Source organism: Hesperophylax consimilis, chromosome 29, assembly GCF_061612785.1.
Source record: "Hesperophylax consimilis isolate HC1 chromosome 29, BYU_Hcon_1.0, whole genome shotgun sequence".
NCBI classification, from domain to species: Eukaryota; Metazoa; Arthropoda; class Insecta; order Trichoptera; family Limnephilidae; genus Hesperophylax; species Hesperophylax consimilis.
The window spans coordinates 4,743,581-4,761,473 of record NC_142864.1 but is presented as its reverse complement, the minus strand read 5'-3'; the positions used below and the strand labels follow the sequence as shown (position 1 = coordinate 4,761,473).

The 17,893-nt window shown below is 33.9% G+C and overlaps 1 protein-coding gene across 1 annotated transcript in view; it reads right to left on the bottom strand.

Moving 5' to 3' along the window:
• LOC149409797 (solute carrier family 12 member 9-like) overlaps window positions 1–10,810 on the bottom strand; it is a 32,957-nt gene extending 22,147 nt beyond the window's left edge. The window contains exon 1 of the mRNA XM_089649073.1: window positions 10,343–10,810. Within this exon, the coding sequence (XP_089505199.1) occupies window positions 10,343–10,481 (139 nt within the window). The 5' untranslated portion in view covers window positions 10,482–10,810. The remainder of the gene's footprint in view (window positions 1–10,342) is intronic.
• Between the last annotated feature and the right edge of the window lie 7,083 nt (window positions 10,811–17,893).

Below are 17,893 nucleotides of genomic sequence, written 5' to 3'. Positions count from 1 at the left end.
GAAGACAGAAGATGGAGACTCTGCTGCAAGAGTCCTAGGTAGCGAAGGAACTGTACCAGCTGCTGCAGGGAGAGAGACTACCCCGTCCACCAACTGTGCCAGCACGAGGCTCGTCATCCGTTCAGGCATGTGTCCGCCGCTAATATAGCGCTGACATGTGTCTGCTGCCAATAAAGAGCGCCGACACAACATCCTCACATAGATAACAGACCTTGGCAGCACCGCTGTGCAAAATCACCTCATCCTAGTTTACCTTAGTCTCTCCAGTCACCTCCCAACCTTTCATGCCACCTAGTGCATCCTCTCGACCCTTTCAGACTCCTTCCTGGCTCCAATACATTCTTTCTATTGTCATGATCCGACGATTTCACACCTCTGTCTCAGACCATATATATTATTATTATTGCAATAAATCTACATAACAATAATATATTATTTATGTGGATGAAATTCCACATGACACAAGCGTCATTATGTGTATTATTATGACAGATAAATCAATGCCAGATAATATTATATCACATTATAGTCATATGATGAAAAATGATCACCAGTAACAAATGACCTAATTATTGCTAATGTAAATAAAAGACAATTCCACTGATAAACTAATTATCACAGGATAAAAATCAATTCAATATAATATTTATGTATGCAGAAATTATTGGGTTTTACCATAGACATATGAATATTAGTAGACCTGCCCTAAGTGATTAAAAGCGTATTATTCCCCACTCCCCATACCGGTTCCATTGGAGCCGGCTGGGCTCGCGTATGGCTTCCCGTGAATCTTGAGAATGTGACGTCATCATTCTTGTTCGAACTAGCGTCGAGGCTATGGTCGAGGCATTTTATGAAATAACACGGCAAAATAGTGGCTTGTGATATGAAAACTTGTAAAAATAGATGTGAAAAAGAGAATAAACCCAATTGTCGTATTACATTCCATATATAAGCATCATTTTAAGCTTATTCACGTCGTATAATATGAATCAGTTGTAGAAACATATACTATCACATCGAGCCAGCATTGGTCGAATGTAGCGATTCTCAAGTGTGCGCATCGTTGTTACTAGGAAGTAAATTATGAACACTTATGTCTTAACTAAATACGTAAACAAAATATTCGACTCTGAAAATAGAAGAAATTTTTTTTTGCCGAATTTGGACTTCGCAAATTTGTTCATAACGTGGCGAGTAATTTGCGCTCCCATGTAAAAATGTCTATTCATTCAAAAGCAGATTTTACTTTTAAGAACTAAATGGTGATATTATAATGCGAGATGCCTATATACTGTCAGATTGATTTATTGACAAATCACAGTCAGCTTTACCCCCTTCGTTCTTCAACAGTTGATTTTACCCCTCACCTTTAATTTCTAGTCTATATATTCATATGTCTGTGGGTTTTACATTAATATATAATAATTCAGCATGCGTATATTTGTGGTCGCAAAACTAAAAAAAAGTAGACAACCGATATCGCTGAAAATATCAACGTTTGTTCTTATTAGCGCCATGAGTGTGTGGAGAGTTCTTCGAGTGGTAGAAGATGTTGGGGACTCCCGAGGAATGAGCTATAGAGTCGAATTAAAGTCGTTGCAGGGTATCCACTAGTTAATATATAAAAAAAATCTTGTTAATAATGCTGGTGAGCAACTGGGCCTAACAATCAATGTCAATAAAACAAAATGGATGACATTTGGACGACTAGATCACTCTGAATCAGTGATACAGTTAAATGGTTGCAATGTCGAAAAGGTCGAAAGATTTAGATACCTCGGCAGTATTCTCACGGAGACTCTTGACCCAGATGTAGAGGTTAGGTGCAGAATTGAAGCAGCAAGAACTGCGTTCATTAAAATGAAATCCCTCTTCTGCAATGATAATATCAGCTTAAAACTAAGGCAGAGAATGCTAAAATGTCATGTGTGGTCGGTCTTGTTGTATGGATGTGAAACATGGACCTTGAAAGTAAATACCAGGAACAGGTTAGAGGCTTTTGAAATGTGGCTTCACCGGAGAATACTCAAAGTCCCATGGACCGACATGATCACCAACACACAAATTCTCAGGCGGGCTAGAGCAGAGAGAGAACTGCTTAGATTAATAAAAATCAGGAAAATTTCATATCTGGGTCATGTACTTCGAGGGGAGAAGTATCGTTAATATTGAAAGGCAAGATAGAGGGTTGCAGAGGGCCTGGTAGGAGACAAATGTCTTGGCTGCGAAATATACGAGAGTGGACCGGCATTAGAAGTGTGGAGGAGCTATTCCGGGCAGCGCAAGACAAAGAGACATTTTCTAGAGTGATCGCCAACGTCGGGGGGACCTGATACGGCACATAAAGAAGAAGAATATATAAAAAAATCAGCAAGCGTATGTTTGTGCTTGCAAAACTTGAAAAGAATTCGACAAATATCGCTGAAAATTTTAACGTTTGTTCTCATTAGTGCCAGCAATTTTTAGAGTGTGGTTTTAATGGTATATGAAGTCGGGGACGCCCGAGGAATACTTAAGAGGAACGGCTGCGGTGCCTGTTTCATACAAAATTTTAATTTGGATTTACGGCTAAAATACTAGAGTAAACTGTTTTTTTTTTTTTTTAGTTAAAAGACATGGTATATATAAAGTACGCATATGGATCAGATTTTCGATTTTTGCCTTAAATTATAGAATATAGGCCCCAGAAGATGACGATTTTACATGATTTTACGAGGCATCTTTGGCAATTTTTTGTGACCAAATGGAAGATATTTTTTGAAAAAATCTCACATATCCCGTCTCAGGCATATAATGAACTATACAATAAAATTTGAATCTTCACTGAAAAAAGTTTTATTTGCTTCAAAAGCCGAATTTGGTGGCCACAAATTCAACGTATATTTAACTAGCTTTTTTGTTATTGTCTCATTCGCACTTTCTTGAGTCGGGCTGGCTAGAGTAGGTGAAGCACGGGCCGGGGGGCAGGGGCTCGGGTGAGATCGCCCGCCTAACAAATACATGCATACATACCTACGTCAATCGTCCTTAGAGTCATTTTTTATTATTATTGCTAGTGTATGTATATGTGACATTCGCAGTCGGCCCGCGCGGACATATAATTGACGAATTTGTTACTTTGTTTACGAATAATATTATTTTTAAACTCCACAGTTTTTGACCGAAGCATCCCCAAATAATTTATTTCATTCAACATGGGTAAGTAATCATTATTTGAGCATTTTTAACAATGATAATTAGGTTATGAATTAGGGTACTTACGTTATTGATTTTTATAAAATGTTATTTGTGTTTTAGGTCGAAAGTGGATACGTGGTAAGCCACCCAGTATGCACCGGAAAAAGAGGAAGTGCAATGTCAAAAAGACAGAAAGAACTCGGAACAGGTGAAAATTAAATGCAATATTTAAATCAATATTTATTATAAGTATTTATTTTTTACGGTAAAAATGTAATGTTTTTTGTTGTTTTCAGTTCCGTAAATGATGTTAAAGATTGTCAGGCTAAATTTGCCAACAAGGATTTTTTCGATGCTAACATCGATGTGAATTGTGGGATTTTGAGCAAACGGTAAGCAAATAATTTTATAATAAAAACAAATTTATGTGTTTTTATTATAAATTATGATGAGCCACAAAGTGAATGCTTTTTACAATTACGAAATAATTTTATTTTCACAAGAACAAACTCTCGAGAATATACACAATAACATCAAGATACCATCTTTTGGTTGTAGTGAGAGTTTCATTTTATTGCCGTTCAGCTTTTAGTTTTGATGACAGTGTTTTTACACATTGGTACAATTCAATATTACACCGACGATCTTTAATTAAAAGTGATTAAATTTAAGAATAAAAACCGTCCTCCATTTTTGCCTATAATTGCTTGTATTATTTTGTCGAATTTGTAAGTAAAATCACTACACATATTGATCATACCTTGACAGTATAATATGCGGTCTTTTGTTTTCACGGTTTGATGCCTGATTTTTTTTCTTTTAGTACCGATGTGATTGAACCCGAAATATCGTCGCAGAAAATGTCAGACGTATCACCCGACATTATATAACATATAAGTAATGCCTTTAGTTAGAAAATTTGGAAAATTTTGTGGTTGACTGACAAATTTTATGAAATTAAATTTTTAATTAAATTTTATTTATGTAATTATTTATTTGCTTATTTATATTGGAGTCTGTTCTTACTATACAACTACTACCTGTCCGACTTTTTTTTATTTTTCACCTTGTGCACATGTATTGTGTAGATTATAAAATAGGATTTTTTTCAGTATAAAAAATCTGGGACTAACTACCATAAATGTATTCCTCACTGCCTAGAATGGACGGAAATAATTATACCGATTCATTGAACATTTTTAATAAAATATGCTTGTTGCTATTATTCTTGCTGTTATTGTGCTGCTATTTTTATGGTTATTTTTATTTATAGTTGTATTACTTAATTTTGTTGTTCACATAATATTCTTCCTAGACAACACTTAAAAATAATCTCGACCAAAATCCCAGTGATAAAGTCAGTGCGTGTTCGGAATTATATACACAGCGACACGACTTTATAACTTTCTTCCAGATAAAATAAAAAAAAATGTGATTCACAATAAAATTTCAAAGGTAATGTAAAAATTAAAAAATAAAATATTATGTCAACAGTAACGGTAAGGCCTTTACCGGTGCACTTACACAAATTTTAAGTAAGTGTATATTTCTATTCTCTACAATTATATTACTTACTGTTCATATATTATTTACGGCTGTTAATTCTATGTACTTATCTAATTTATAAACTTATACACCTATTATTACTATTATTATAATTTCGTCTGTCGCCACATGTACAATGCACGTGTACAATTTCCGTATCTCCTACAATAATACACGTATCTGCTAATTTAAATGAACTAAACAAAAGGGTGATTCCCCGTTTTGATGCAAATATATTCACGCACAAAAGAAAAAAAGCATTTCTCTTTTACTGGCCTTCAATGCGTGATATCACTGCCATGTAATAGAGACGGCAGTGGTGATATTGTCAGTGCCTAACGTGTACATGCGCATATACCAATACTATTAAAGAATAGGTCGGAAGCCCTTGTATGTCTGTGTCTGATAATGGAATGAACTAAACGAAAGGGACATTTCACCGACTTCGTGCAAATATTCAAGCATTGAACTTAATTTCTTTTTTATTTAATCTCATATTATCTAACTTTTTTTGATCGCTTGCAACGTCAGCCGTACTAAAAGCCAGGTACTCCCTCTCCGTTCCCCGCTGCACGCTCCGTTAGAGAGGGACACAGGACAATAATTATTTTTGCGGGAGTCGAAATTTCGTCCGCGAAAACAACGCTCTTAACGCAATATCTCTGCACTGGGATGAGATACAGAGTTGAATTAAAGTCGATGAAATGCAGTTTTTTAACAGTAACATTGCGGTATACAGCAGTGAATGGTGGAAGAAGTCGGAGACGCCCGAGAATGACATTAGCAATAGCGAAGCATTGCGGAGTCTACTAGTAATAAATATTATTTATTTCAATAACAAAAATACATTATACTAGAGTCAATAAATATACCTCACCTACTGGAGTTTTATACTTTACAATATTCATGAGGAAAATGTTAACATTAGACGTTGGGTCATTTAAAAATACAATCATATTTCTGCAAGGCATTAATAATGGAGATTAGTTCTACATCTCAAAACAATGAACAATCTATACCTACTATAAATTATTTTCCTATCATAATCTTAACCATGAAGCAGAAATTTAATCTGCTTTTATGAAACAGGAAAATATCATTGAAAATAATATATACAGTACTCTCTCGATAATCTGTCATATCCCAAAAACAATCCAATTAGTGAATATGGCGGATTATAGTAAATACATATAAACTAGGGGAGTAAAACCGACTATTGCGTAGAAAGCACGCTCTTGCATGGAGCGACGATTTATTCGACCAGCAAAGTAAAGTTTGTTGTTGCGCAGTAAAGCTTTCTTCAATAACAACATTTTGTTCATTCCAAAGTAAAGTTTGTTGTTGCGCAGTAAAGCTTTCTTTAATATCAATATTTTCTTCATTCCAAAGTAAAGTCTGTTGTTGCGCAGTAAAGCTTTCTTCAATATCAATATTTTCTTCATTCCAAAGTAGAGTTTGTTGTTGCGCAGTAAAGCTTTCTTCAATATCAATATTTTCTTCATTCCAAAGTAAAGTTTGTTGTTGCGCAGTAAAGCTTTCTTCAATATCAATATTTTCTTCATTCCAAAGTAAAGTTTGTTGTTGCGCAGTAAAGCTTTCTTCAATATCAATATTTTCTTCATTCCAAAGTAGAGTTTGTTGTTGCGCAGTAAAGCTTTCTTCAATATCAATATTTTCTTCATTCCAAAGTAAAGTTTGTTGTTGCGCAGTAAAGCTTTCTTCAATATCAATATTTTCTTCATTCCAAAGTAAAGTTTGTTGTTGCGCAGTAAAGCTTTCTTCAATATCAATATTTTCTTCATTCCAAAGTAAAGTTTGTTGTTGCGCAATAAAGCTTTCTTCAATATCAATATTTTCTTCATTCTAAAGTAAAGTTTGTTGTTGCGCATTAAAGCTTTCTTCAATATCAATATTTTCTTCATTCTAAAGTAAAGATTGTTGTTGCGCAGTAAAGCTTTCTTCAATATTTTTCACAAAAATCATAAATAGTTTCTTGAGTAATCTATGGTATTTCTTTATTGAAAAAAGATTAGTTTACGATACAACTTATCTGTGTATATTTTAATAATAATAAAATAATTGTTTTATTATCAAAAATATAAGGACTTGTTAACTTTAATTTTCACTTCCTTCAATAAACATCAATTTAGATGTTTCACATCTGTCCAATGACGGCTATTTTTTTTATGGTATAAAAAGTTAAGGACGTTTTTAAGCTTAATAATAATAATAATATTTGGATGACTTGTATAGCGCCGTTTTTGGGCAAAATCCTCCCAAGGGCACTGTACAAATATATAATACATTTCTACAATTATCTATCTTATTACTAACTATGTATGGAGATAATATACAGTATCATACTTACCTGGTAGGTCACGCGAAATTAAAACTTAATTGACATTAACTAATTGTTTATTAGCAAAATTTAGATACAGGATTTAGGACATAATTGGACTTTCTCGTATTTATTTTAATAATGTACATTTATGTTCTTTATTGAGCGTGTTTAGGAAAGGAAAAGCAAATTTTATGCTGGCGGTACTACAGAACAAAGTTTTGATCAGAATTCACTTTGAGAGAAGACTCAACTTTAACCTGTCGAAGGCCAGAGCATAAAACAGAAAAAATATTAGTGGAACCTGAAGTTTTATTAGCGAAAACGATGCTGATTTTGTTTTCATACATTGTTTGAAGCATTAGGGTCAAAATCGCACCTCACATTATTCTAATAAGGATCATATTAGAATGCTTGCATGTTTTCCAAACCAATGTATGGCGAGCGATACGGAGAAATAGGTCAAGCCACAAAAATATAGCGCGTTTATAGCGTGGTCTGTCACAGGCTTTATATCCTAAAATTACTGAGAGGGTACTTTAGTATATTTGCTGGTGAAAGACCACAATTCAAAATTGAGACGTTGCTTGAAATGACTTTAGCCATGTTCGATGTCCAGGTCTGAATAGCCAGGTACTTCCCAACCTTCTTGTCGGTCTGCTTTCCCTCCCCACAACCTCCAGCATAGCAACATATCTCAATTGTGGATGCATAGTCTCACTGGCTCCAGAAGATTAAGAGCAGAATACAATGGAATACATATAAAAAAAGGAAAAACTCTTGAAATATCAAAAACGGTGAGCCCTGGCATCATGAAATGTACACTGCTTTTTATGTCTGGAATTTAGCTCATAACATTAATCTGTAAGATTTTGAAATATCCATTCAAAGGTAAAATAGTACTATCATTAATATTACAATGTTCTCTTTGTTCAATTTATTGATACGGATTATTTATGATTAAATTTCTGAAAATATTTTTATAGGACAAGAATTTGAGTACTAGATAAAAAAAATTAATTCAAATACCCAAACAGTGATATTAGAATCATGTAGACACGTTATTGTCTCACAAAATTAACACGAAATATTGCAAGTAACAAACACACTTACGTTTCCAGTAAATTCTTAATTCAAACGTTCATTTATGTACAACAAAGATAGACATATACAGAATATTTATTTAGAACTAGCCTACGTGTATCCGGTGTTGCTCGAATTATCTGTACTTTCAATAAATATAATATCCGTGTATTATATATCAGGGTTTTCCAATAAGAGGTGTTATTTTGATATTCAAAGAAACTTTTCTTGTAAAAGATCAATGGTTTAGTTGCTTGTGTGGCACGTAGCGCCGTCTTGTTGAAAGTAAACGTTGTCCAGATCAATACCATCCAATTCCGGCCATAAAAAATCATTAATCATCTCTCGATAGCGCAATCCATTCACCGTAACTGTTGCTCCAGCCTCATTTTCGAAAAAGTAAGGTCCAATGACTCCGCCGGACCATAAACCGCACCAAACACGTTGAGGATAGAGAGGCTTTTCAACAATAATTCTTGGGTTTTCCGAGCCCCAGATGCGACAATTTTGCTTGTTGACGAAGCCACCGAGGTGGAAATGGGCCTCATCACTCAAGATGATTTGCATTTGATTCACGCAAGTGAATTTTAATAATTTCAATGCATTGTTGAAGCGTGTATCGTTCCATTTTTTATTAATGGCGTAGTTTTTACTTGTCAAATGTCAAAAAATGACAGCTTCAAAAGTAACATCTACCGAAATAGCGGGCTATTCAAAATAACACCTCTTATTGGAAAACCCTGTATATAAACCTTCCGGAAGACATTCTCTGAATGATAGTGAAAACCCTATCAAACGCAGTTGCATAGTTTAGAAGAACTAAGCGCAAAAACAGACAGAGGCGGATAGTAAAATGTTTTATACTATTTAATGATACCAATGTATTGTCATGATTACGAATTTACTAAAAGTTTATCAGAAAAACGGTTTTAGTTCATAATGATCTGGGATGTTCCGGGATGTTCCCGAAAGTTCCAGACTATTCCCGAACATTCCAGAATGTTTCAGGATATTCTGGAATGTTGTGGAATGCTCTCGAATGTTCTGGACTGTTCTAGAAACTTCCAGAGGGCGAAATTTCCAGCCCTTATATCTTCAAAAGCATGCCCTTCAGGTAAAAACGGGAACCTTCTTAATTGATGGGGGATAGAGGGCTACCACACCATATAACTCCCTTGATCGTACCGGGACTCGTTTCTGAGTTTTAGCAGCATGCACATTATACACTTACTTTTATAATATATATTGATGATTAACGGCACAAAAAAATTAACAAAATGGCCTAACACTGACTTTAACTTCAGTTTATGTAGTCTTATTACAAAAGTAGGCTTTAATTTCAAACAGTAATTTTACAGTTGGGGTGTGGTGAATACTATGTGAAAATGATATTAAAATATGTGCATTATTTTCAAAGATATAGCTATTTAAAACAAAATCCATTTTCTCGAATGGGACCCTTGTTTTCGCTCGAATGAAGTGTGTCATTAATATAAACATATTAGCAATAAATAATTGACTTAATTATCAATAAACAAAGACAACCACAAAGAGGTTATCTTGAAACAATAATATTTGACATATATCAGATGTGACAGAAAAAGTAGTTTACATTTTATCAAATTTATCAAATCTATTGAAACTTTCAGAAAGAAGAATAAGCACAGATTTAATACTGTTACAAAGAATACTACATTTTAAAATTGACTGTCCCGAATTACTTCAATGTATCAATATCCATGTTCCCAAAAAATCATGCCGACATTTCTTACCTTTTTACTTCAATAACACCAGGACACTAGCTTACCAAAATTCTCCCATTCCGAGACTTCACAATCTCGGAAACAAATATTCTGATCTGGGTGATATATTTCATTTGAAAACTAATCAGTATAAATGTTGTATATTCTATCACTTTTATTCTTCTAGACACAAATAGACCTATGTACCCATATAACTTCTCCGCTTCTACTATTTTGTTTTGTTGAATCTTTTAAACTCAATTATATGCGTGAGGATTCATTTTTGCCACTATGTTTACATTCTTCTTTATTGTATTAATTTTTAAGTGTTTACTCTGATACAAAATGCTTGTATTTTTTTTTTAAGAAAAGCCCACTAGGGCGTGTAATAAATAAAAAAAATTGTACTTTCATCACATTAAAAAGCTTAAAAGAATTAATTAGATATATTTACCGCCTTCCATACTGCTGTTGTTCGCAGAATCGCCTCTACCGCATTTAAAAAACGATACAATATTTGAAAAACACCCATTTTTCCTCCCATTTTCATCGTTATTAATACTGGGAGACGTCAAAGGATCCAAACCCGACATTTTGGAACTAATACAAACAAATTCGATAACAAAACACTAATTTTATCATTCCCGGAGATGACTCATTTTTAAATCAACCTCATAAATTATTATTGTTATTATTAGTGATAACGCGATTATCCTGATTAAAACCACACAATATAATATTTTAGGCGATGTTTAAAATGTATTTCATACAAAACTATTGTTATTAACACTTAAAAATATAGTATAATAATGTTTATTGTTGAAAAGTTGTTTTGTTTGTTATGATTTCGCTCGGTCACAATAATGTAAAACGTTTGTTCAATAAGAATATAGGTCACATAATACGATAATTAAATCATATTAATGCGTTCGGTCAAATTATCGATAGTTATTACTTAGATTAAAACATTGAATATGTAACTGTTTTGTTTATAATATAACATTATCTTATAAAAAGTTCGACAAAGCAAAACGAACTGTCAATGTCAACGAGCAGTGTTGCCAACGGATCTTGGCCTAATGTCGCCGTTTTTCAAACATTTAGTAGCCTAATGTAGCCGAATTTCAGTTGCAGTAATTCTATTGAACTCGCATAAATTCCCCCTTTTATTATTAGAAATCCATGGGGGGAGGGGGGTTGTTAGAGAATTTCTGTAAAACATAATTCCCCACAAAAATAATTCAAAATGAGTACTCCCCACAAAATATTTGAAATCCATGGGGGGGGAGGTTTGTTACAGAACTTCGCTGAAAAAAAATTCCGCACATCCAAAAACATTTTTGAAATCCATGGGGGGGGTGGCTACGGAATTCCATTTCAAAAAATTCCTCACATTTTTCCACAATTATTAATTATTTGTAATTTGGCTGATTTAAATAACTTCAATCGGCGACCAGTCGCCTTTTAGATTTTTTCGTCGCCGATTCTCGTTCTGAGTAGCTTAAATGGCGATAAATCGCCTTCGTTGGCAACACTGTCAACGAGTACTGAGTAGAGATGGTCTCGGTTACTTTGACCCGGTGACTTTGCTGTCACCAGATAATAAATTTGTAAGAAGCCGGTTATTTTTGGAACCGGCTCTTTCAGGATTTTTTAATTAAATATGTATATGTATATTGGTACGGCCGTCGATATTTGCTATGATTGCTTTTGCTGATACAATATTTCAATAAACCGGTTCCTTACCCAGATATTCGCTATTCACAGGTCACTGAGGTCACCCCAAAACCCATAGAAAAATCCATTTCGGTCTTTGGTAACTGGAACCGCAGTGACTTTACCAGCCTATTTTAGATATTAAAACATCTCTACTGTCAGCTTTTAGCAGAGTTGTCATATCTAGAAAGAAATCCCTAGATACAGGGAAAAAAAACAGAGAGGTTCAGCACAGGTGATTGTTTAATCAAATCTAGTAAGATTTCGTGAACGGCCCTTTTATACAAAAATGAGATGCTAAAAAAGCAATAAACTCTTCAGATTTTAAATGTTTTGTTTAGCTTAGTACAGGTAAATCATTTTAAAGTGCACCTTTGTGCTCTTTATTTTATATTTGCAAGAAATATGTTTTAAATTTGAATTTGCGTCCAAAACAAGCGTTAATTCGCATCTCCAGGTATTATTTATGCATTACTAGGGAGTTTACTCTTTTGACCTGGCAATGCTGGTTAGTACCTACTGAGCAGCAGTGTTGCCAGGCCTTAAAAATAAACTCATCATAAAACATACACAATCCCAGGGATTATTAATTGAAGTGGATCTATTTTATTTGTGAAGTTTTACCGTTCTTTCAAAGGAAGATGTGTTTTTTTAATATGAAACCGGAGCCAGTGAGACTATGGTATCCCCGATTGAGGTATACTGTGAGGCTGAGATAATGGGGAGGGGAATGAGTTGGGAAAATGGGGAGGAGGAAGGTGGGGATGTACCTGGCTATTCAAATCTGATCACTAGTACAGAAAAATCCATTTGAAGCACCGCTTCGATTCTGAAGGGTGGATTTTCACCAAGGCCATACTGAGAGTATCTTCCACTGCGGACTCCACCCTTCTCTATTTTTGGGATTATATGAAGTGAGCCTAGACTAAATTATCTCGCTAAGGGTTACGTAACAATAAATAATAAAAAAAAATTGGAAAATTGTGATAATAAATAGTAAGAAAGAATAAAACAATAAAATGGTTATTAAAGGGTTGTCTTTTAATGGCTAGGTTTGTGGATTAAAACACAATAGTTTGTCATTAAATCAAAGGTACTTTATTATGTCAAACAATAGTTAAATGCATTTAGAAGAATAGTAACATTGTTAGTCTCATTATTTTGTGAAATCAATCTTTCTCCCTGTTTTTTTAAACTGAAAGATTCAGACCAAAAAATTAAATTAACATTCATAGGTGAAAATATAGAAGATAAGATTTAAGATTAAGATTTTTAGCTAATGATTTACAATTAAGATATCTAGTGACTTAAAATTATACAAATTTTTATGGTTGGTATTTACACACTAATGCTATAATATAACTTACTCGTACAACTCAGTCTATAACTAAGATTGATAGCTAGTGACTTACAATGAAGACTTATAACTAGTGACTTAAAACTATACATATTTTTATGACCGAATGGGTAGTTACACACTACTGCTATAATATAACTTACAACTCAGTTTTATAAGTAAGATTGATAGCTAGTGACTTACAATGAAGACTTATAACTAGTGACTTAAAACTATATATATTTTTATGACCGAATGGGTAGTTACACACTACTGCTATAATATAACTTACAACTCAGTTTTATAAGTAAGATTGATAGCTAGTGACTTACAATGAAGACTTATAACTAGTGACTTAAAACTATACATATTTTTATGACCGAATGGGTAGTTACACACTACTGCTATAATATAACTTACAACTCAGTTTTATAAGTAAGATTGATAGCTAGTGACTTACAATGAAGACTTATAACTAGTCACTTAAAACTATACATATTTTTATGGTGGGTATTTACACACTACTCCTATAATATAACTTACAACTCAGTTTTATTTATTTAACGCCCAGAGGGCTTTTACATGGTTGGTAGTATAATTTTAATTTGACAGATACTTTGAAACATAAAAAATAAGAATAAAATTACATTTGATAAAAGCTATGCAACAAGTCATACAAACACAAGAAACAAAAACAGAAAATTACAGCTATTTGTAGGTTTAGATGATGTGTTTAGGAGTATTGTTGAAATAAATGTTTTAAATGATCCACAAAACTTGCCAAGTTGGTATTGAATATGTCAACATCACCCAAGTAATGATTTCCCATGGTGTGAAGTCGTTGTATCGGAGAGTGGGCAATGTAGTTACGCTTATGTGTGCTGCTGTAGAATATTGTATTTTGTCGTGTTGTTACTGTGGGTGAATGCATGTTTATAAGTTGCAGGAGTTCACAACAGTCGAATTTAGAGTCAAGTATTTTGAATAAGAACGTTAAATTGTTTATTTTACGTCTATCTTCTAATGTATGTATTTTTAGAGTATTTAATAAGAAATTGTATTTTAAGTCTTCGACAGGGATATTTAATTTAAAATTTATAAAACGTAGATTTTTTTTTTGTATTCGCTCAATGTTTTTAATGATTGATAGCTAGTGACTTACAATGAAGACTTATAAGAAGTCACTTAAAACTATACATATTTTTATGGTGGGTATTTATACACTACTGCTATAACAGTTTGAACTGCTTTTGTATTAAAATTCCGCCTTGTTGGTGGAGCGACGGTGATTTTCCTTTTCACAATATCATTTAGTATTTCTATACGCTTGGCAGATTGGGAAAAATATTTTGGGATGGATCGCATATTAGCGAACAACCTTTTAACTTCTTTATTTTCCGTTACACTTCTCTGCACGATTAGGTTAAGGCGAAGCTTAATGCTAATTTCGGCGCTCCGGAATATCTAATAATTCGAGAAGATGCCCATTTCGTTTGTTCGAAATAAGAAATGAAATCTTCTCAGATTATTAGATATTCCGGAGCGCCGTGTAATGTTGTTAAAGTAAACAATGTACTGGGACGAAGTCAGATGCGTCATATTGTCTCATGTCAAGTGTTATTTTTTTAAGAGGGCAAGTAAACCATTATAAAATTCAGCGTTTTGACACATTCGGGACTATAGGTACCTGGTGATCGTTAACCCTGTCATCATCGATCAATATTTTTAGGAATTTTATATTTTTATAGAAATCAAGTAAGATAAATTAGTTGAAAGCTGTTATATTTTTCTCAAGAAAGGTATTTTGATTACCGCTATCGGCGGTAATAAAAATACGACGGTACTTATAATGTATCATCATTATGTCTCCCGTTAGCTACGAATCAAATACGAAGGAGATCCATGACCCGAACGGTATCTCCAAGGAAGATCTGATTGAAAAATATTAGAAACTTAACCCCCCCAGAAAACCATCCGAAAAAAGAGGCAACAAGCAATAACATTGTGATGTATGATAATAAGGTTGAGTACTTAGTCGATAGATGGCGCTAGTCATAAAGCTTACTCCAGAGTCCGTCAGATGTCGCTAGAGTGTAACAGGTACTTGTGAGATTATATTGCCAGAGAGCAAGCTCCTCGGGAGCCAGAGAATTACCAACCCTCGGGTAATGAACAGTGTAGCTAAATCCAGACCTTTTTATTGTAACGTAAATAAACACAATTATAAAAAGAACCTTTTACTATTTTCATAGAGTTCCCAACACACAAAGTCTGCATAGTAAATGCAGATATAGCAAACATTTAATCAGAGTATGCCGAAAATTACAAAAGAATTCCTGGAAACGATTTAGATTTACGAAAACCGATATCGAAAATCGTGATTAAAGAGACAAAATCTATCAATTTGAGTACACTACTGATTAAATATAATGGCAAAACATGCATAAGAGATTCAAAGATTAGAAGAAATCAGTTCTGCCGAGGATTTTCGGAAACATGTCAGTGTCTCAAAAAACCACACTCATCACTGGGGTTTGCTGAGTTAGTTGAAGGGGTCGCTCTTTTTTGGTACAGAACTATTAAATCTTTGAAACTGACATGGGAAAACTTGAAGACCAAACTGTTGAAGCAATTTGAAAGAGCCGATTCTCAAATTACTGCGTGTTTGAAGTTATACGATTCCTGTCAAAAAAGGTTTACACTCAGCATATGCCGGTACTGTAGCGGGAGCACTCGTCAATTGTATAGACGAGTTGGTACAGATGTGCGATGACCTTGAAAGGAGAGGATCGCCAAGGGCGGGCATGTATTCACAGAGAACGGATATAGAATCATGTAGGAAAAATCCAAGAGTTTCACAAACGTAAGGATCGACACCACCACGCGCAAACTGCAGGAGAGGGGAGAATAGTCCGATGTGCTATAACTGCGACGAAGTAGGCCACATTAGCAGGGAATGTAGGAAACCAAAGAGAAATTCATACAGGACTACCAATGCACCCTGCTACGAGTTACAAGCTCTGGAATTCGAGAGGTGCCAGTCAGTGCAATCCCTTGTGAAGTGACCCAAGGGATCTTAAAAAACGAGTAACCGATCGGCCCGGAGCAGCACAAGCTGATCGGGAGTAGAAAAGCGGGCTAGAATTCGTTAAGCTGTTTTATTTAAATGCGCAATGTGAACCTATACGGTGCACCAGAGGTAATGATAACCGTCTTCACGTTGAAGTCGAAATTGGTGGGTATAAATTTACAGGACTATTAGACAGCGGAGCCTCACTAAATTGCATGAACAGTAGTACTTATCAGAGTTTGAATATTAACAAATAACAGAGAAATGAATTGCACCATAAGATATTTACTGCTGACGGAAAACAACAAAGAAATGACGGGTGCGTTACACTTCTAGTCTCGTGCGATGGCATTACCAAATTAATGACATTTTGCATTGTCCCCACATTAACTACCAAACTTATTCTGGGAGTAGATTTTTGGGTTGATTTCGACATTGCACCTAACCTGTTCAAGGATATTAAGTGCACGTCAGAAAAAATGTGGTTAATACCGTGGTGCAAGGTCAAAATGGAGTCGACTTAACGCTGGATCAGGCGAGGAGGAAGATGTTGATTGACGAATACATCTTATTGCACATTCTATTCGACTGACGGACCAACTATCAAACAGAGATATTTTCCACTATCACCGGTCAGACAAAAACAATAGGAGTAAGAATTAGAACAAATTATTAAGGCAAACTGAGTTCTGCATTTTTTTTTTTTTTTTTTTTTTTTTTTTAATAAATTTAATTTAGATTAAATTTGATAATATTATTATTAAGTTCTGCAAGTGTTTTAGTTTTTTATTATTGTGACAGCTGTTTCGGCTTACAAGGCCATTTTCAAACTGTGGTTAGACCACATTGAGACGACGTATTTATACTATTTCAAATGTAAATTTTGAAGGTGCATACATTGATTTATTACTGTTTTAACCGATGACATGATCTATTGTTGGTTAAACCAATCTATGTTTTCCCCTCAGTAAATGGTAGTGAGTTCTTAATTATTTACTAATGACTTTATTGCTATGAATTATTTGGGTGCATTATACTGCTTGGGTTTTGTGAAAATACTGAGAAGTGGTGAGTAAATTATTTTCCGTACTTTATTAATTAGTGTTAAATTTGGGTCATTCGTTCGTTTATTGATTTCTAATTGTTCAAGTAAATTTAATCTAATGCCCTTTTTTTCAATATGCAATGGTTTAGGACCCTTGTTGTTAAGTGGGGTATGATTATTTACCAAGAGATGTTCTGCGAATTTTGAGGATGTGTTTTTATTATTATAACATCGTATATGTTCTTTTAAAGAACATATACGATGTTATAATAATAAAAACACATCCTCAAAATTCGCAGAACATCTCTTGGTAAATAATCATACCCCACTTAACAACAAGGGTCCTAAACCATTGCATATTGAAAAAAAGGGCATTAGATTAAATTTACTTGAACAATTAGAAATCAATAAACGAACGAATGACCCAAATTTAACACTAATTAATAAAGTACGGAAAATAATTTACTCACCACTTCTCAGTATTTTCACAAAACCCAAGCAGTATAATGCACCCAAATAATTCATAGCAATAAAGTCATTAGTAAATAATTAAGAACTCACTACCATTTACTGAGGGGAAAACATAGATTGGTTTAACCAACAATAGATCATGTCATCGGTTAAAACAGTAATAAATCAATGTATGCACCTTCAAAATTTACATTTGAAATAGTATAAATACGTCGTCTCAATGTGGTCTAACCACAGTTTGAAAATGGCCTTGTAAGCCGAAACAGCTGTCACAATAATAAAAAACTAAAACACTTGCAGAACTTAATAATAATATTATCAAATTTAATCTAAATTAAATTTATAAAAAATTAAATGGAGTTCTACG